At 38.9% G+C, this 20,800-nt stretch overlaps 1 protein-coding gene and 1 pseudogene across 7 annotated transcripts in view; both read left to right on the forward strand.

Moving 5' to 3' along the window:
* Positions 1–20,547, forward strand: part of DOP1A (DOP1 leucine zipper like protein A) — a 110,229-nt gene extending 89,682 nt beyond the window's left edge. For 4 of the 7 annotated variants that reach the window (XM_045842624.1, XM_045842627.1, XM_045842625.1 and 1 more), the window contains exons 26-38: positions 3,140–3,206; positions 3,364–3,508; positions 3,683–3,762; positions 4,886–4,995; positions 5,245–5,394; positions 5,530–5,591; positions 6,922–7,074; positions 8,137–8,273; positions 9,145–9,200; positions 12,157–12,321; positions 15,034–15,163; positions 16,263–16,322; positions 19,945–20,547. In XM_045842624.1, coding sequence (XP_045698580.1) covers positions 3,140–3,206; positions 3,364–3,508; positions 3,683–3,762; positions 4,886–4,995; positions 5,245–5,394; positions 5,530–5,591; positions 6,922–7,074; positions 8,137–8,273; positions 9,145–9,200; positions 12,157–12,321; positions 15,034–15,163; positions 16,263–16,322; positions 19,945–20,250 — 1,621 coding nt within the window. In that variant the 3' untranslated portion in view covers positions 20,251–20,547. Of the gene's footprint in view, positions 1–3,139; positions 3,207–3,363; positions 3,509–3,682; positions 3,763–4,885; positions 4,996–5,244; positions 5,395–5,529; positions 5,592–6,921; positions 7,075–8,136; positions 8,274–9,144; positions 9,201–12,156; positions 12,322–15,033; positions 15,164–16,262; positions 16,323–17,006; positions 17,114–19,944 lie in introns of all 7 variants that reach the window. The other 3 variants (XM_045842628.1, XM_045842629.1, XR_006786109.1) reach the window with 2 other exon arrangements.
* On the forward strand, positions 10,032–11,619 carry LOC123821332 (annotated as a pseudogene).
* Positions 20,548–20,800: the final 253 nt, after the last annotated feature.

Raw genomic sequence — 20,800 nt, forward strand, 5'->3', positions numbered from 1 at the left:
GGGCGGTGGATGAAAAGGGAGATGGGAGGTAGATGGAGAAGGATTTTGCTTTTAATTTTAGCCTAAGAAATTTGGTCTTGGGCAGAGGGTGGGAATGATTGCAGGTTTTGAGGAGAGACATTACTGACAATTAGTAGGAGTATGAGTCAAAGGGGAAAGAGGATGAACTAGGAATTCTGTTTCGAATGGGAAGTGGAGGGTGAACTGTTGATGGGAGTGAAAGAACAGGACCAAGAAGGGAAAGCCGTCAGCAAAGGAAAAAGAAAAGCGAATATCACAAAGTGAGAAGAGAAGCAGATATATTCAGTGTAGTGAGAGCATAAGGAAGAGGGCATGAGTAACACAGCGAGATTAAAGAAGATGAAGAATAAGAGGCTATGATTATTGAAGATTTGGAGAGGATTGGTGATTTAGAGGGAAGGATTTTGGCAAGGTAATAAGCACAGATGTGAAATGAACAGCAAAGGGTTAGAGTGAGAAAGTAAATGTGGGTTATTCTTTGAAGAGGTTTGGCCATGAAAAGAAGGAAATGATAAGGTAACAAGAGGAAATGTGATTTGAAAGTCACTGTTAATAGTCAGGAAGACCTAAAAATATTAAGTTGTTACTGGAAAGATTCTGAAGTTGTACCCTGCCTGGGTACAAATCCCAGCTCCTTGACATCTTAGCCATGTGCCCTTGGGCAGGTGGTTTAACCCCCCCATCTGTAAAATGGGGGTGATAACAGTACCTGTCACAGAGTAGTTATGAGAATTAAATCAGTTAAATATTTGTTAAATTCTTAGAATAGTGCCTGACCAATAATACATGTTATGTAAGTGGAGAGTGCTAGAAGATTCTAGAGAGAAGGGGGCTCGCAGTACCAGATTCCAGAGGCAGCAGGGAGGGGGTGGGAAGCAGTGAATGGCAGCAGGTGTTAAAAGTGAGAAAGAAGAAAACATTTTCTCTTAAGACTTTGCCACTCAAAAGTTTAATCCTTTAACCAGCAGCATTGGAATCACCTGGGAGCATGTTAGAAATGTAGAAGATCAGGCTCCACCTCAGATACCCCCAGTCAGAATCTGCATTTTAACAAAATTCCTGTGACTTGAGGACACACTCATGTTTAAAAGACTGCTTAGGGCATAAGGGGGGAAGAAAAGGAATAGAGTAAACTTTACCCCAACCTTTGTACATTACCTCAGATAGTCCAGTGGTGTCATTAATAGCCAATGACAGTAATATGTTATCACACTGAAAGGATAAATTCAACCAAGAGCAAAGAACTTCAGTCTTTCAGTCAGCCTCTGAAGCTGTGATAGTGTTTTAATATACGTAATTGTGTGATTCTATGTGCATAGACTTACCTTCCACACTTAGTGTCCATAAGGGAACTAGCAGTTCTGGTTTGGCAGCTGATGGCTAGAAAATGTTGAAGTGGAAAAGAAGGAAGTGGGGGGCTCTTCAGGAAGGTGGCCTCATGTTTCCTAGTAAGTGTGGGAATATAGTCTTCCGAGAGGAAGCAGAGAGAAGGTGGACGGACAGAGTTGAGCTTGAAGAGAGTGGATCAGCCTGTAGTAGCTGAGTAACTTGAGTCCCCAGCACAGGGGGCTAGAGATCCCGCTCAAGAATTCCAGGGTTCATGATGATCCCTGGACCCTCATGCTACAGATTTTCCAAATCAATAGCTGAAGGAATTTTGGAGATTGAAGGTGTGGTAAAAAGAGCAGTGGACTCAGTGTCTGTAAATCCCAGATCAGAGGTTAAGGTAACCAGTGTGTATGATTTTTAGTAATGACAGGTAAATGTAAATACTAGAAACCAAACAACATTCTAATGAAGATTCCTGATTCTTATCTTCTAATCTCCAGTTCCAGTCCACATCTCTGTAACCTTGGGTACGCTAATAAAGCTCTAGAAGGCTCTTTTCCTATCAAGCAATAATACCTGACCTACCTGCCTCTGAAATGTTTTAAGGCTCAAGGAGAAAATATCTATACAATTTTTTGAGTTGTTACCAAATAACCCTGTGGGCTAAAACTTCATTAAAAATTGAGGCCATCTGTAGGGCTTGTAGCTTCTGCCTTACATAATTTATTGTTTCCTCAGCTAACTTTTTTTTTCTTCATCTCTTCTCAGACAATGAGGTGTCCTACCTCCTTCTCAGCGTGTGTATACAAGAGGGTTTAAACACAAAGTTGGCCATGTTCAGTTAGTTACATTGGAAACTTGATTCCCCTTTTAAATTTCTAGTCATTCCTTTTTATCCAACCATTCCACTGATCCCCTAAAAATTCCTAGTTACAAAATAGAAATCAATATGAAAATTGCTCTTCAATATTTCTTTACATATGAGTTTGGAAATATACATACAATATATCTTAATAAAATCAAGTCAGAGTAAGTATTGAATGGAATTATTTAGCAAACAATGAAAATTATTTATGAAGTACTTTTAATTTATTGTATATACACACACAGGGTAAGAAACAATTTCTGTGTTACAATTTAAAATTGGTGGGGTCTGGAGTTATTTTGGGGGGGTGGTATATAAAACACATACAGAAAACCATAAATAATAAGGACACAACTCCACAAGTTATTATAAAGTGAACATACAAAGTGTTTAATAATGAATCTAAATTAAGAAATAAAATATTCCATGTCCCCTCTGGTCCCCTCTGGTCCCCTCCCAATTACTGTCCTTCCCATTCTTCCCAAAGATAACCACTGTTCTGACTTCTAGCACCACAAAGTTTGCCTTATTTTTGAACTATAACTATTTTATTTTATGTCTGTTTTTTCCACAGTTGTAAGATTCATCCATGTAATTTCATGTAGCTATAATTTATTTGTGTTCATTGCTGCTCAGTATTTCATTGTATGAATATGCTGCACTTTATCTTTCCTGTTGCTAGACATCTGGATTCTTTCCAGTTTTTGACTTTTGCAAATAACGCTGTTATGAACATCCTTGTACATGTCTTTTCATGGCATATTCTAATGCATTTCAGCTGAGTCATAGGATATTCGTGTGTGTGTTCATTAAACATATAAAATAGAAATCAAGGCCACAAACTCATCTGTTCACAGTGAGAAATTAGATTGCATCATTTTCTTTAGAGTAATATTTCTGGTTTGTTCTCTTTGGCTCTTTTAGGGTTCTGAATGAGTTTATTATGAAAAACCCTAGTTTGGAAAATAAAAAAGACCAAAGAGACCTTCAGGTAAGGCATTCTGAATTGAGGACAGTTGCCAAAACCCTGAATTTCTCAGAGCCCTTCACACTAAAATTAGGTCAAATAAGATTTTCTGTGAAGTTCCGTGTGTGTGTGTGTGTGTGTGTGTGTACATATATGTAGCTGCTTCTCCTTGTTTCTTTAGGATGTAACTCATAAAATAGTGGATGCAATTGGTGCAATTGCTGGTTCTTCTTTGGAACAGACAACATGGCTGCGAAGGAATCTTGAAGTTAAGCCTTCTCCCAAAATAATGGTGGATGGGACCAATCTGGAGTCTGATGTTGAAGGTATTGATGGCAAACATTTGTGTAGGTCTATATTCATAGGTATATATTCACTAGAATATCATTGCAACTACTACTGTAAATACCATAAAATCATCCCTTTATTCTCATTCAGCAGGTAGTCTTTTTAGTGGAAAAGACCTAACTGTGTCTTTACCTGTCCTTTCTGTTATTTAGATATGTTATCACCTGCAATGGAAACCTCAAACATCACTCCTTCAGTATATAGTGTCCATGCATTGACATTACTTTCTGAGGTAAATATTATCAAAAATTTTTAAAAGAACTTTCAAGCAAGTAGTTTCACAATTCAGTATTAGCAAGTAATTCTTCAAGTTTTTAATTTGAAAACTCATTTTGGCTCTGGCCAGGTAGCTTAGTTGGTTAGAGTGTCGTCCCACGGACCAAAAGGTTGAGGGTTTGATCCCTGGTCAGGGAGGCAACAAATGGATGTTTCTCTCTCTTTTTTTACCCCGCGCCACCCCCACCCCCCGCCCCCGCCTTTCCCCTTCTCTCCCTCTCCCACTCTCTGGCTTTCCCTTTCCTTTCCTAGCTCTCTAAAATCGAAGATAAAATATGATCCAGTGAAGAGTTAAAAAAAAAAAAAAGAAAAAGGAAACTCATTTTGTACTTCTAGAAAGCACTGTATAGAATAAAGTTTTGACTTTATATTCAGGTTAGTTTGTTAAATATTAGTGATAATAACCTTAGGTATTGCTCACTTCCCCAAGTACTATTTTTTAAAAGTTTAAAAATGATAGGTGCTTTTGTATCATAGTATGGTTGGCAAGGGTGGAGGTGGTATAATGATGCTTACCAATATAAAGTATTTTATAGTGTATCAAGCATTTCTATATGCAACTTCTGACATGCTCCTTTTTTATGCCCTGTTATAGTCTTGCATGTCATGTTTGTTTCCCCTTTACAGATGTAGATACTGAGCCTCATAAAGATTAGAACAATATGATTAAAATCAGTTAGTTATTAATTGACAAAATTGGGTCTTGAACAGCCCAGTTCATTTGGTTGGTTTTTTTCTAGGCCCCTTTTAACCAGGTCAGGAAAAGAGAGTATCAAATTTCTAGTCTTAAATTCACTCTTACTCACTGTCACAATAAAGGATCTTGACCTCTCTTTTTCTCTACTTATGTCTTGGTTAGAAATAGTAAGATTTGCCCATATTTATATCCTGTAATTACAAGGAACAAAAAAAGCAAATAGTGGCAGACACCATTCATATAAAAATGGATTGGGTAGATCTGATTTTAGATTTTTCTGATTTTAAGGAAATCTAGGTTTTCCTAAAGATGAAAGCTACCTCTGCACGCTGTTAGTTTCAGCTCTTAGATTATATGCCATTTCGTTTCTTATTGTTTTTAGGTTTTGGCTCATCTTTTGGACATGGTTTTCTATAGTGATGAAAAAGAACGAGTTATTCCTTTACTTGTAAATATTATGCATTATGTTGTGCCCTACCTCCGAAATCACAGGTACTGTTATTATTTAAGTAGTTTCTTAGTTAATTCATAGCTTGTTAGAAGCAAATTATATCTTAATTGCAATTATTTGAATTACCACAAAATAACTTTTTTTACCTCAAACTATGATGATTGAAAAAAATTCTTATGGTGTTTTCTGTTCCCTGTCATTGTTTTAGTTAACTGTGAGCACTAATGAATAACTTAACATGATGATTAAAATTATAACATATAGGTTAACGTGGTTTTCCTTCCTCTTAGTGCCCATAATGCCCCTAGTTATCGAGCCTGTGTCCAGCTGCTTAGCAGTCTCAGTGGGTATCAGTACACCCGGAGAGCCTGGAAAAAAGAAGCCTTTGACCTCTTTATGGATCCCAGTTTCTTTCAGATGGATGCCTCTTGTGTTAATCAGTAAGTCACTGTCTTGCTGTTATTCAACATGATAATACATCTCATAAAGTCTGTTGAAATTTCCTGCAAGGAAGAACACTTTTTAACAATAACAACAAAATCTTAATTACATATGATAATCCTTGTCTTTTTCAGTTGGAGAGCAATTCTGGACAACCTGATGACACATGATAAGACAACATTTAGAGATTTGATGAGTGAGTATTATGGGATGACAGCCTAAGCAGTGTTTTTCCTGTATATGATCCATCCTTATTATTTACTTTGCTCTTTTTTAGAAACTACTGAATTACCTCTGTGTCAAGTTATACTTAGTACCCTAAAGGGATATAATGTTACAACTTAACGAGGACAACAAAGTGATAAATAATAAGTAAAACTATTTGGCCATGTGTCTCTAAATTGTTCCCTCAGCTCACAGCACAGAACCTAGCACACAATAAGCACTCACTAAGTAATTGTAGAAGACATGAAAGACCGACACATGGGAAGGCAGGGAGAGGCAGGCAGTTGAAGCCAAGTCACGCTAAATCCTGGGGCTCTGTTCATTTCCTCTAAAGGAAGAAAGAGGAGCTAAAAAGTCAGAATCACTCTTCACCCCCTTTCTACTCCACCTCGATTGGTTTTATATGTTAGGACTCCTTCTAATATTTCATCTGAAGAAAAAGGGTTTTTTAAAAATTTTTATTTTTAAAGTTTAGAAGTTACTAAAGTAATGACCTTAAATAGCAGTGAACTTGATTGAATCTGTGTGAATCTAAGTTCATTAACACAAGCTGCAGTTTTCTTTTCTGGAAAAGAAAGGAGCAGCATATTCTCTCTTTACTCTTCACAGCATTGTTTTAAGGTTCAGATTCAGGTTCAGATTCATCCATTCAACAAATATTTATTAAATGATAAAAATGGGCCAGGCATTATGCTAACCTTAGTCAAACAAGATTTCAGAGAGAGAATAAGAAGTTGTGAAGGAAATAGGGCAGTGAAATATATTGTAAATAACAGCTAAAGGGCTCATGTTTGAGGTAAAACGAAAGAAGCCAGCTGTGAGATGTCCTAGGGACAGAGCATTCCAGGCCACAGGAGACAAAAGTTACAAAGGTCGTGGGGTGGGAACAAGCTTGGTGAGTTCAAGGAAAAGCAAGCAAGACAAAGCAAGCAAGACAGTGTGGCTGCAGAAAGGTGAGCCGGGGATGAATGGTAAGACAAGGTAGGCCAGGCCAGAAATTATTTCTAAGGATTTAAGCAGATAGCTTAAAATATTAAAGGGTTTATAAAATGTCATTGTTAGTGATTTTACCTTCAGAAACTGACAGTTCTAAATGTTGTCTTTCCACCTCACAGTTCCTACCCCTTGGTCTTACGACTTGTGTATGCTGACTGCAGCACTGCTCCAGAGAGGAGCCCGAGTCCTCCACCCTAGGTCCCTTCCACTTGCGGATGTCATAGGGGATTAGCCATTTTTAAAAACAAATGCATAATAGAATAATCTGGATGACTGTCACAACCTGTCTCACTTTCTTTTTTCAGCTCGGGTAGCTGTGGCTCAAAGCAGTTCACTTAATCTCTTTGCAAATCGAGATGTGGAGCTAGAGCAGAGAGCCATGCTTCTCAAAAGATTGGCATTTGCTATTTTTAGCAGTGAAATTGACCAGTACCAGAAATATCTTCCAGATATTCAAGGTAAATAGTGAAAAACTATTTTCTTTACCTGCCAATCTGCAGAGGTTTTGTTCCTTAGAAAATACTTAACTCTAAATTGTAAATTGGGATGAAATATACCAAGTGAGGTAGATTACAAGTGTAAAATTAGAAATGTGTTCTACTAAAACAATAAAAAATATCACTAGTGTGTAAAAACATTCAAACACTGAGTTTCTAGAACTTGCATAAATGTGGTCTTTTTTATTATTTGGTTGAAATTTCCTAGGAATTCATGTTTGAAGCTGAGGTATAAGACTATACAACATGCAGTAGGCAGGCATGTTAGACTCGTTTTTGTTGTGGGTAAAGGTTCACATACCTTTAAGGAGAGGACTAAAGTATAGGCAGAGCCCGGAAATACCAGCCAGAAGTAACATTTTGAGGTCTGTGGTGTAGGGCCAGGGTAGGGAGTGAATAAGGTGTTGATGGACTTCATGAAGGGCATAGAGCACTTCACATACACGGGGAGGAGCTTGCCCTGGGCAGGACTGTTTGCCGCTCCAGTCAGGGTGCTGGTTCAGCTGCCAGCCACAGCAGCTGACGGGGATGAGGCTGCAATGATAGTTGTCATCCTTTAGTGAGATTATCTCTCTCTCAGAAGATCAGTGACTCCTTCTTTCCTGGCCCCTTGTATCTAATGTCACATATGCAGCATGTGCACTATTGTCCTGTGATTTCTAAAGCTGACTTGATCAGTGGTACTCATTGCGGTCCCATGGACCCAACCAGTCTGTTTATCTGATTCACAGTAAGTACAGAAACTTAGAGTAAGCATGCTAAACATTAGCAGTTTGACAGAATCTGTTGAATTTAGTGAGAAGAAAATGGCATTTGTATTTTATGTGTCTTTTAAATTTGATTTTCCTAATAATTCATTTTAACTATAGTTTACAAAAGTATCAATGTGCAGCAGATTGGATGCTTTTATAAAGAGTTGGTCCTTCACAGAAAGTTTGACAAGTACTAGACTAGATTATGTAGAAAAGTTCTACATTAAAATGATTCTAATTAGTTACTGAAAATATACTGCATTTCTTTCAGAGAGATTGGTTGAGAGTCTTCGTTTGCCCCAGGTGCCAACTCTTCACTCTCAAGTGTTCCTGTTTTTCAGAGTGTTACTTTTAAGAATGTCTCCACAACACCTTACCTCGCTCTGGCCTACCATGATTACAGAACTTGTGAGTTAATTTTAATGCAGTCAAGTTATAAATAACTGATAACACAGTGTGATTAGTGTCAACATGCTTACTGTGTAAAAACTAATCTTGGAAGAGAATTAAACTCTAAGTAAGCCTTTTCCTGACAATTTTAATAATTGAAAATTGTAAAACAAGTCAAATTTCATCTCTGTACAGCTTAAACTTCCCAATATACAATATTAACATTAGCTCTTTGTGGATCTTTGTCTGATCTAGTTTAATTCAGTCTCTTCTACACCAATTGTTTGACTTTGTTGTGGCTGCCAGGCCTGGCTCCCACCGGTAGCTGTACCTCTTGAGTGACTACAGATGGGTTAACTGTTTTAATGGACTGACCTCAGGCACATACTAAGTGCAGCACTTGCCCTAGTTAAGCTTGCTTCAGAGAGCCTTTTTTCATGAAGATTCTGTAACCTCCCCAACAATAAACCTTCCCAAGCCCCCATACACAGTTCCCTTCCTCTCCCCACACCATGCTCTGTCACCCTCATCTGAGTTGGGGAAAGGGAGGTAAATAAAGGGAAGGGAATGCACAGCTCTGAAATTCAGCATTTATAATTTCCCCACAAAGAAATTGGCTTCAGTATTTTTCTTTTTTTAATAACTGTCATTCTATTCCATATTCACCCAAAACAAAAGCATGCTTTTATCTCAGCTCTGCCTAATTATTATTGGCAAAGTTCTGTGGTACATTTGTAGTTTTATTATCAGAAATTAAGTATAAAGATCCTGAAGTTGTATCCTAACATTTCTTTTTAGATTAATGAAAATATAGCCTAAAGATAACTTGAAAGAAGAATTAAATACCCAGTTTGAAAAAAACATTTAACGTTTATTCCTCGGTTTTCAGGTACAGGTATTTTTGCTGATGGAGCAGGAACTCACTGCTGATGAAGATATTTCACGGTAATATGCAATTCATTTCAATGTATTCTTGTCAATGTTTATAGTATCCTAAAATCATCCAAAATGTTACAACCAAGAGAGTACATATATTGTTTTTTCTAAATACTTTACATACAAAAGCAGGTTGCTAGCCCTGGCCCTGTGGCTCAGTCGGTTGGAGTGTGGTGCTGGTGCGGCAGGTTGTGGTTTCAGTCTGGGGCGGGGCGCCCGCAGGAGTCAGCCAGTGGGTGCACAGACGGGTGGGGCTGCCAGCTCAATGTTTCTCTCTCTGCCCACCCCCCTCTCCCTCTCATATCTAAAGTCAATTTTTAAAAAGTAGGTTTACAGTTGTGAGTATCCAAATGTTTATTCTTATGTTATTTTTTTATTGTTTTTCATACGTACAACTGTAAACCTATTGTATTTTGCTCCACACTGTATTTAGTTTGTTGCTATCTACTTAATCATATTGGGATATGTTTTTATGTATTGTGTATGCATTTTAGACTGGATTAAAATATCAGTATTTGTGACCTTTGACCTCACAATTTTTTAAAAGCAATATAATACTGTTTCAGCTACATGAACCATTTTGGTTTTGGTAGGTCGGACCTTGGCTGTAAAACAAGCAGCACAGCCTATTATGGCAGGTAACCTTTCACTAAGTTACCCATATGTCCAGATTTTCTAGAATGATCTCAATTTAATGTATTATAACTTTATTTTTCTTAATAGAGGTAGTTTATTGCATGGCTAAATAGAATTTATTTTTATTTACATAAGAATTTTTGGAGAAGCACCTTTCTGGCTCCTTCTTGAATCTCTGTCTGGTTTGGCCTCCTCATCTCTACCCCAGCCTCCACCATGTCCATAAGGATGACCCAGAGGTCCTTCAAGGTGTCAACCTCTGGCCCCAGGGCCTTCAGCAGCCACTCGTTCTTGAGTGGGCTCAGCTCCTCGGCCTTTTCCCGGGTGAGCAGCAGCTCCTGGCTGGCCCTGGGCACCAGCATGAATGTGGCCAGGGGTTTCGGTGGAGCTGGGAGCATGGGAACCATCAAAGCCATCCATGTAAACCAGAGCCTGCTGAACCCCGTGAAGTGAGAGGTGGGCCCCAACATCCAGACCGTACTCAGCCAGGAGAAGGAGCTGATCAAGAGCCTCAACAACAAGTTTGCTTCCTTCATCAATAAGGTGCAGAGCCTGGAACAGCAGAATAAGATTCTGGAGACCAAGTGGAGTCCCCTGTAGCAGCAGAAGACGACTCGCAGTAACATGGACAATATGTTCGAGCCCTACCTCAGCAACTTGAAGTGGCAGCTGGAAACACTGGCCCAGGAGAAACTGGGACTGGAGGTGGAGTTTGGCAACATGCAGGGGCTGGAGGAGGGCTTGAAGAATAAGTACGAGGACGAGATCAGCAAGCACACAGAAATGGAGAATGAATTTCTCCTCATCAAGAAGGATGTGGATGAAGCTTACATGAACAAGGTAGAGCTGGATTCCCACCTGGAAGGGCTGACCAATGAGATGAACTTCTACAGGCAGCTAGCTGTATGACAAGGACATTCGTGAACCGCAAGCCCAGATCTCTGACACGTCTGTGGCGCTGTCCATGGACAGTGGTCACTCCCTGGACCTGGACAGCATCATTGCCAAGGTCAAGGCCCAGTATGAGGAGATCGCCACCTGTAGCTGGGCTGAGGTCATCTACAAGATCAAGTATGAGGAGCTGCAGACATTGGCTGGGGAGCAAGGGGATGATCTGCATTGCACGAAGACAGAGGTTTCTGAGATTAACTGGAACATCAGCAGAATCCAGGCTGAGATTGATGGCCTCAAAAGCCAGAGGGCTTCCCTGGAGGCCGCCCGCCATCAGGGATGCCGAGCAGCATGGCGAGCTGGCCATCAGGGATGCTCAGGCCAAGCTCAGAGCTGGAAGCTGCTCCGAGAGCCACCAAATAGGACATGGCTGAACAGCTGTGTGAGTACCAGGAGTTCATGAACGCTAAGCTGGCCCTGGATGTGGAGATCACCACCTACTGCAAGCTACTGGAGGGCGAGGAGAGCCAGCTGGAGTCTGGGAGGGAGAACATGAGTACCCACACCAAGACCACCAGTGGCTACTCAGGTGGGCTGAGTCCAGTTTACGGGAACCTCAACTATGGCCTGGGCTTCCAGGCCAGCTTGGGCTCTGGCAGGAGCTCTGGCCCCTTTCATCCGCACCAGCACCAGCCCCTCCAAGATGGTGGTTGTGAAGAAGATTGAGACCCACGATGGGAAGCTGGTGTCTGAGTCATCTGATGTCCTGTCCAAGTGAATGACTACTGCGATCCCTCCTGTCCCCCAAGCCAGCAGGAAAGGAGCTCTGTAGGGGAGTGGAGGGCACAGACACCCACCTGAGGCACAGCCCCAGGCCTCAGCTCACCCTTGGGGTAGGGGCATTCACTGCCTGGGGCACCGTCTCTTACCCATGCCCCCAACTAAAAGCCAAGTCAAGTGTTTTTCTCTCCCCAAATAAAGCCTCAGCTGGCTCTGCCAGAAAAAAAAAAAGAATTTTTGTATAAATAAGTTTACAAATTGCAAAGTTCCTTTACGACCATTATGTCTTGAATAGTATATCCTTTTACAGTGCTAGGTTTATGAGACAGTTCCTGGTACTAGTAACTGCTATTCTAGAACCCTGGCCCCTTGCCCCCTTGGAGAACGACACTGAGGAGTAGAAAGTCCTCTTGGTTCACACCTTGTATTTTTCTATTTCTTGGGGTATAACACAAGTTATTCTGTACTATCTTTAATACAATTTAAAGAACAAGAGATAATTTTCTGTTTGAGAACAGCTATATTTATGGTCATAACCTTGCTTAGCCATTACACTTTTCAGAATGATTATGAAAAACAGTTGGCACTTTGAGAATTTCCAGGAATTGCCTGTTAGTAACCAGGTGCAGCTCCTGACCACACCGTCTCCTGTTTACAGGACTTCAGGCCCCTCTGTGGCTGGGCTGGAGACAACCTACACGGGAGGCAATGGCTTTTCTACTTCATATAACAGCCAGCGATGGTTAAACCTCTATCTCTCTGCTTGCAAATTTTTGGATTTGGCTCTGGCATTGCCCTCTGAAAATCTTCCTCAGTTTCAGATGTAAGTAAAGGTTGTTAAATGGATATTTTTGAAAACGCATTTGCTTTGGTCCCTGATAACTAATTTTAAACTTTTTGTGTAAATTGAAATACTATTTTTATTACAGTATAATTCTGTTGGGTGATGGTAGGACAGTTACTGGAAGTAAATCGTTTCTATGGATGTATTAAAATTAACAGACCATTCAGTCAACAAACTGAGTACCCACTGGATTAAGGCACAGGGGTACATGATTCACCAGCTTCAAGTCTAGTGTAAGACATAGTTAAACACATGATTTGATAGCAGATATGGTCTTAGATGCTGTGAAGCCATACAGCAGTGGCTCCCGCCTAGTTCTGAGGGGTCAGAGTGGGCCATGAGGGAGTTTTATACTGAGGTGGTGAAAGGTGAGGGTTGGGGGCGGTCCATGTGTGAAGTCATGAGGTAGAGTAGACTTGCTGTGTTGGAAATACTGAAAGATTAGTATTGCTGGAGCAGAATGTTGAAGGAGGGTGAATGGGACTGAGTTATGAATTATATAGTCTTGTAAGCTCTATTAGAGAATTTGGGCTTTAACCTAAGTACGGTGGGAAGCCTCTGAAGCATATTAAGGAATGAAGTGCTGTGATCAGGTGAGGCTTGCATTTTAGAAATTTTGCTGTAGCTGTAGTTTGAAGAAAGGACTGGAGATGGGCAAGAGTGGGTCAAGAAGGCTATTTTATAGTGAACTGAACTAGAGATGGCAGAGGGGAATAGGGAGAAAATTAATGTAAGTAAATTTTCACAATGCCTTGTTCATAAGTGCTCAAAAATATTTAATTATGGTTTTTCAGATTTAAAATTTTAAATAGGCAAACTATATTAGAGTTTCATCAAAATAAAGCTAAGATAATTAGAAAATTTGTCCACATGATCAAATATGTACTTATATGTTACATTGTGTAATGTTATTTTTCTGGAATAAAGTAAGATAAAGGTTATCAGGATCTTTCTGTATTTGAACATGCTTCACTCTCCAAAAACTATTTCACAAGCTTACTTTTCATTAAATGTACTGGTAAGAACTGTAAGTTACTTTTAGATTAATTCCAGTTTCTTTTTTTTTCTTTGTTTTTCTGCATTTGAAAACCATATACATCTATTTCTTGACAAATGTCAGCAGTTGGGTATCTGTTAAACTAATGTTAGAAATTCAGAAAATGATAATAAGCAGGACTGTAGGAAAGCAGCCAGAATTAATTAGGATGTTTATCTTTGGGGCTTGAGGAAGAACAACATTAAGTAGTATGGTTATGGTCTTGACTTTTTAGCTTCCACAAGGAGAACCAAAATGAGTTTGTCCTCTTGTTAAGATAGAGTTACTGGAAAGGGATGAAATATGCTGTAATAATAACTACATTTTTCTTTATAAAGTTCTGTGTCTTTTTTTTTTCCAAAAGTCTATGAAGCAGTATAGCATGGGGAATTTAATCTTGCAAGTAGTATCTTTCTAAGCATGACTATTTCAGAAGTCCAAAATAGTTGACAGTTCAACTATATACAAAATTAAAGGTCTGGTGTGACTAAGATACCATGTTTAAAAGGCAGCAATGAGTTGGGAAGAGCTATGACAAAAGTCTGATTTGTTTAATACAATAATCCAATAGAAAAATGGGCCACTGAGAAAGAGAGTTCGTAGTTCATAGAAAAGTGATGGCTTCTCACCATAGGCAGATGCTCAGACATACTCAAAAGAGAAATTCCTATTAAAATTATAAATTGTATTCCTATATAAAATTACAAAGTTGTAAATATGTAAAAGTGTATTTCCTTTTACCCTAACAACAGAAGCATTCTTAGTCTTGTGGAAGTATACACTAATATTGTCCAGTTGCTCTCCAAAGAGGTTGTACTTCTGAAAATTAAAAATACACATTCTCATTAAGCCAGTAATTCTGCTACACCCAAAGGTTTATCCAACCACCACATTCTCAGATGTGCACAAAATCAATGTTGTTGTGAGGGTGTCCATTATGAAACTTTCTGTAAAAGCAAGAAATTGGACAGTCAGGAGACTGGTTAAATCAGCACCTTCAAACAGTGGGGCCCTATGTAGCTATTAAAAGGGATGGAATTTTATATGATGATATCTCCAAGATATGTAATTAAAGTAAGAAGCAGTCACGTTTTGTTTAAAGAGGAGGGCTGTGTGAACACGTGCTCTCTTCTGCATAAACTCAGGATGGACCTGAGACCAGTGCTGCTGATTCCTCTGGTGGGAGGGAGGCTCCCTTACTTTGGTATGCCCTTTCCGACTATTCAGCTTTTTCCTTATCAGTATATTATTTATAAAAGACAAAAATAAAAAATGCAACATGGGGTATGAAGTAAGTCCTACTTAAACTTTTCTTAAAGTATTTGTTCTTTGCCCCCTTACTATGCAGTTAGGGAACATTTGGGCAAGTATATGGTGGAAATATTGCCTATTAATGATGGAAACATTTGTTGAGGACTTGGTTTGTGCTCATGAAAAAAATAGTGGTGAGCACTTTACAAGTGTATGTATTCATGTACTTGTTACAAGTCTGTGAGACCGTTAACAGCATTTGTATTTACTGATAAAGGATCACGTTAAGGAACACACTACAAGTGACACAGCTATTGAACCTTCCCACTGTATTTATGTGGCCTTGTTGTACACGGCACGAAGTCTGTTCTTAATATTGATGGTGATCATTCTTCTATACCTAGGTACCGATGGGCCTTTATTCCAGAAGCCTCAGATGACTCCGGTTTGGAAGTCAGAAGACAAGGCATACATCAGCGGGAATTTAAACCTTATGTAGTACGACTAGCAAAACTTCTCCGAAAAAGGGCAAAGGTATTAATCACATTCTTTCCATTTTGTCTTTAAGAAGATAACATTGGTAAAATATATGTATATTGTGCTACATACTTTGTATTTTTCAGAATGTACCATAATTAGAGATCTTCGCCCAAGAAAATAGTCAAGTTGACCCTTGAACAATGTGGGGGTTAGGGGCACCTACCAGCCACGCAGTTGAAAATCCATGTATACCTTTTGACTCCCCAAACCTTAACTAATAGTCTACTAATGACCCTACCAATAACAGTTAATTAACACACATTTTGTATGATACATGTACTATATACTGTATTCTTACAATAAAGTAAGCTAGCAAAAAGGAAATGTTAAAATTTTAAGTAAAAAAATACAGGATTTATTGAAAAAAAAAATCTGTGTAAGTGGACCTACACAGTTCAAACCTGTGTTGTTCAAGGGTCAATTGTAATGAAGTTAGTATGCTCATCAATGGGCCTTTTTTAGAGATCTTGCCTTTCACATTCCAAAATTTCAAAAATAAATTGTACAATTTGGGGATAATCTGGGTTGTCTTTTGAGTCCTAGTTTTCAGAATGTGCTTTGAGTGCTCAGAAATTTTCCAGTTTTCTGGGGTCCCCTATTCAGGCAGCAGCTCCTAACTGCATTCCACAAACTGTAGAAAATGGAATGAAGGAAAGTGATTAAAAAGTACTTTATGGAAATAAGTAACTTGATTTATAATCAAGTTAATTCTTTAGGGACCAAATGGAAGGACAAAAACAAAGATGAAAGTTGGGTAGAGTTTAGGCTATGACTTAAGTACTTTCATTTTGATATCACAGGGTTTGAAAAAATATTCACGATAGCAATCCAGAAGCAAGAGAATTCTATATGACCCCAAGCACATGTACACTGTCATTCCTGCATCTCATTAGTAATGAGCATTTTTTATAAGACTCCTCCCTTATCTAAGGAATAAACATGACAACAGTCTTTTGTCTAAAATGTGTTCCGCAGAATAAGAAAACAGTTTTGATTGGAAGGCATTTCCCCAAAACACTATAAACAAGGTCTTCATGGCCAAGCATACTTTTCATGGAACAAAGGCTATGAGTTCTCCTCTTTCCTTCCACAGGACAAGGAGGAGGACTTTAAGACAGTGATTTTGGAGGGATTGGAGATGACCAAGCATCAGGTGAGGGTGGCTTTTTGGTGCTTGTGATATGGCAGCAAAAGTTGCCACATCGGGACCAAATATTGACACACAGACCCAGGTCTGAATTTCAAGTACAAAAGAGGTAAAGAGGAAGGAAGTCTGTCTTTAAGTATAGATTGTTGAAGTGAAAGGAGAAAGTGTTTGTGTGGAAACATGCTTCACTTTTTACTTCTTATTGAGGGAAATAGTTCTGATTAAGAAAAACAGAATATTAAGTCATTCTTTTTTGTCAAGAGCTCGGTAAAAATCCCTCTCTTAAAGGGACATCTGGACAAGAACATAAACCTTATTAGTTCTTTTATATTGGAAAATAGTTATGTAGAGGGTTCAATATATTACTCATTTTACTTCAGGATAATGTTGTATGCCTTTTAATTACCACTGAATTGCAGTTCAGTTTAGGGAACTAAAGATGGTACAGTGAGCCAATTAATGGTACTCCATGATGTGAAAGTCAATCCCAAGACTGTCATTAAAGCAAGTGTCACAGTTGAGAGAAAGGAAGATGATTTTCTGTACCGTATAATGAAGAGTGAAGGTTAAGTAACTGCTAACATAATAACTAAGAGACAGATGGGGGCTTTGGCCATACAGAATTACATGATCTTTTCTTGTTTACTCCCTAGTCTTCTGTTTTAACGTCAATTTATTTTCCCTTCTCAGGATTTTATTTTTGAATAAGCAAACAAATCTGTGAGCACAAAAAAGAAAATAAGCTGGATTCTGCATCTCCTTTCTCCAGTAGGAAACTAGTGATATTAAGATATTAGGTAAATGACAAAAGTGTCTTGGCAACATCTGATCTTGGAAGGCAAACTCCACTTATAACCAATATGACAGACTGTAATTATGCTTCCTAAGTTCCACTTGGTTTCTTTTCCTTTTTTTATCCAGTTTTTTGTTTTATCTCTACTCTGTTTTCATATCTGAGTCTGCTCAAGTTCAAACATCTTTAGTTTTTTTTAAATATATTTTATTGATTATGCTATTAGTTGTCCCAATTTTGCCCCTTTGTGCCCCTTTGTCCGGTACCCCCATTCCCTCCAGTAAACCTCCCCTTAGTTCATGTCCATGTGTCATGCATATAAGTTCTTTGGCTTTTCCATTTCTTACACTGTTCTTAACACCCCCCGTCTATTTTGTACCTACCAATTTGTACTTTTTAAGCCCTGCACCTTTTCCCCAATTCTCTCCCTTCCCCCTCCCAGATGATAACCCTCCAAATGATCTCTATTTCTGTGATTCTGTTCCTGTTCTGCTTGTTTGCTGTTTGTTTTTTAGATTCAGTGCCTGATAGTTGTGAATTTGTGCCATTTTAATGTTCAGTTTTGATCTTCTTTTTCTTGTACAGGGTCCGGCACAAATAATACCTCCTTTTTATTACAAAATCATAAGAATGTAATCCTGTAACATAATATTACACGCAAGCACACCATATGACATTTTAGGTGAAATGTTCACATCAAAACTATAAATTACTACCCTCATATTATTACCTTACTAACCACATTCAAACAGGCATTACTTCTGCCGGACCCTATATAGTTCCTTATTATATTTCATATAATAAGGGCCTGGCAATAAACTCCTTTAGTTTTCCCTTTTCTGGGAAGCCCTTTATCTGCCCTTTAATTCTAAATGATAGATTTGCTGGATAGAATGATCTAGATTGTAGGTTCTTGCTTTTCATCACTTTGAATAGTTCTTGCCAGCCCTTCTAGCCTGCAAAGTTTCTTTTGAGAAATTACCTGACAGTCTTATGGGAACTCCTTTGTAGGTAACTCTCTGCTTTTCTCTCGTTACTTTTAGGATTCTCTTTAAGTTTGGCATTTTAATTATGATGTGTCTTAGTGTGATCCTCTTTGGATCCAGCCTGTTTGGGACTCTGTGCTTCCTGGATTTATATGTCTGTTTTCTCCACCAAATTAGGGAAGACTGCTTTCATTATTTTTTCAACTAATTTTCCAATTTCTTTCTATTCCTCTTCTCCTTCTGGCACCCCTGTGATTCAGATGTTGGTATGTTTAGAGATGTCCCAGCAGCAACTTATTCTATACTCATGTTTTTTATTCTTTTTTTCCTCTTTCTGTTCTGATTGAATGCTTTTTATCTTATGTTCCAAATCGTTGATTCTCAACTTTATCCTCTCCACTGTTGGTTCCCTATAGATGTTTCTTTATTTCATTTAATGCAACCTTCATTTCTGCTGGGGTCTTTTTTATGCTGTTGCAGTACCCAATGATTTCTTTGAGCATCCCAATAACTAGTGTTTTGAACCCTGCATCTGATAGGTTGCTTATCTCCATTTCATTTAGTACTTTTGGGGGGATTTTGTTCTGTTCTTTCATTTGGTCCATATTTCTTTGTCTCCTCCATTTGGTAGCCTGTGTTTGTTTCTGTGCATGAGGTAGAGCTATTTGACTCCATCTCGGTAGCTTGGTCTATTGTAGAAAAGGCACCCATCTGGATGAATGTGGCTTCTTCCAATCGTTGGTTGTCAGACTTCCATACAGCTTGATTTTCTGACAAATCTGGGTGATACTTGTTTTGTAGTCTAGTTGTAATTTTTACTGTAGTTCTGTGAGGAGATGAAGTGTATTGATTACCTATGCCTCCATCTTGACCAGAAGTCATCTTTGGTTCCTATCAATTTTTCTAGATAGACTGATGTCTAACAACTGTGTTTATTTAGTTGGCTTCTCAAACTAGCTTCTTAGTATTAACCATCTTATGTTCATTTAGTTGACAGGATTTTCACATACATTCTCATTTGACTTTACTGCTGCAAGGTAGATTTCCCTATTTTATAAGTGAGGAACCTTTCTGTATCTTGCCCAAGGATACTCCATAGTAAATAAAAGGCAGAGCCAGGACACTAACCCAGTTACTCCATTTCAGCTGTCCTCCCCACGTTGTGTAGCACAACACAGAAACAGATAGCATCTCCTTTCCTGTCTCTTTGCTGACAGTATTCACTCTGGGCCCTCCTACCAACTTGTGGCAAGTTTAAGCCATTTGGTTAAACAGAATGAATTGATTTACTAATGATGAAATGTGTAACCCTTTGTCTCTTCAAGGCTTCTTCTGTAGTCATTTTTGTGACCCATTCCTTGGTTACATTAGTGGGAGACCAGAAATCTGGGAGCTTTTTGAGTATATACAAAGCACAAAATAAGCTTATAATATTTGACTCTCCTTACCCCAAACCAATTATGCTAGGCGTTAGACCCCTCCATACTCAATAACTGGTACCAGAAGGCCTCAGAAGCACGAATTGTCTAGAATGAAGATGCAGTGTCATCATTTGTATTTAACTGATTGCTGATGTATATATACCCTTTGAAGTGTTCTCATGTACTATATCAGAGGTGGCAAACAAAAGGCCTGCAGGCCAAGTCCAGCCCATCACATTGCTTTTTTCTACGTGGCAGCAGTGCCTAACTCTCGCTTAACTGTTACGGAGCAGTTACGTTATTCAGTCCTAAAATTACATTCGGCCCTTGGAAGGCATCATGAGGCTGATGTGGCCCCTGGTGAAAATGAGTTCGACACCCCTTACTACATCATCTGTTAATAACAATTCCCATTTTGTTTTCTGCAGAAAAATCCAGAGGAAGACAACTCAGGGAGAACGTTGGGTTGGGAGCCAGGGCACTTGCTGCTCACCATCTGCACTGTGCGCAGTATTGAGCAGCTCCTGCCGTTCTTCAACGTGCTCAGCCAAGTCTTCAACAGCAAGGTTACCAGCCGATGTGCAGGACACTCAGGGAGCCCCATCCTCTACTCAAACACCTTCCCTAACAAGGACATGAAACTGGAAAATCACAAACCATTTTCCAGCAAAGCCAGGCAAAAAATAGAAGAGATGGTGGAAAAAGATTTTCTGGAAGGGGTGATAAAAACTTGAGTACCACAAGTGGTTCCATTTAGTTTAAATGTAAATGTAATCGTTTACAACAAGCATTACTCTGAGTTGTATAGTTTTTTTTTTGTATGCAACAAAACATATTTCAGATTGTATTTAATTTAAATATTTGTAAATAAGAGCAAATGTCTGAGTGTGGCCTGAATCACTTAAATATTGTTGGCTCATATTGATTATGGTGCCTAAGAGAGATCTATATATACATATATAGTCCATTGTTTTATTGTCCTCAGTTGTCCTAAACCTGCAAAATACACACTGCACATTTTTTTCTATTGGTTTCAAGCTTTGCTTAATTTAGTTTGGTTGGGGAGTTTCTTGTTATTAACCACATTTTAGTGTCAGAATGGTGTCACTTCTCTGTCAGAGGATTGGTAATGTATCACAATCAGTTTCTGCACACATACCTTCAACTAAGAGGAGTAAAGAATAACTGAAGCCTGGGACCTGCATCCTTGTAAGTGTAGCAGGAGCATCTCCACCTCAGGACAGAGATGCGCAGCCTCCAGAGTCACACCTGAGTTCCTGGGGA

This window comes from Phyllostomus hastatus, unplaced genomic scaffold (assembly GCF_019186645.2).
Source record: "Phyllostomus hastatus isolate PE091 unplaced genomic scaffold, TTU_PhHast_1.1 phas_contig_40, whole genome shotgun sequence".
Taxonomy (NCBI): domain Eukaryota; kingdom Metazoa; phylum Chordata; class Mammalia; order Chiroptera; family Phyllostomidae; genus Phyllostomus; species Phyllostomus hastatus.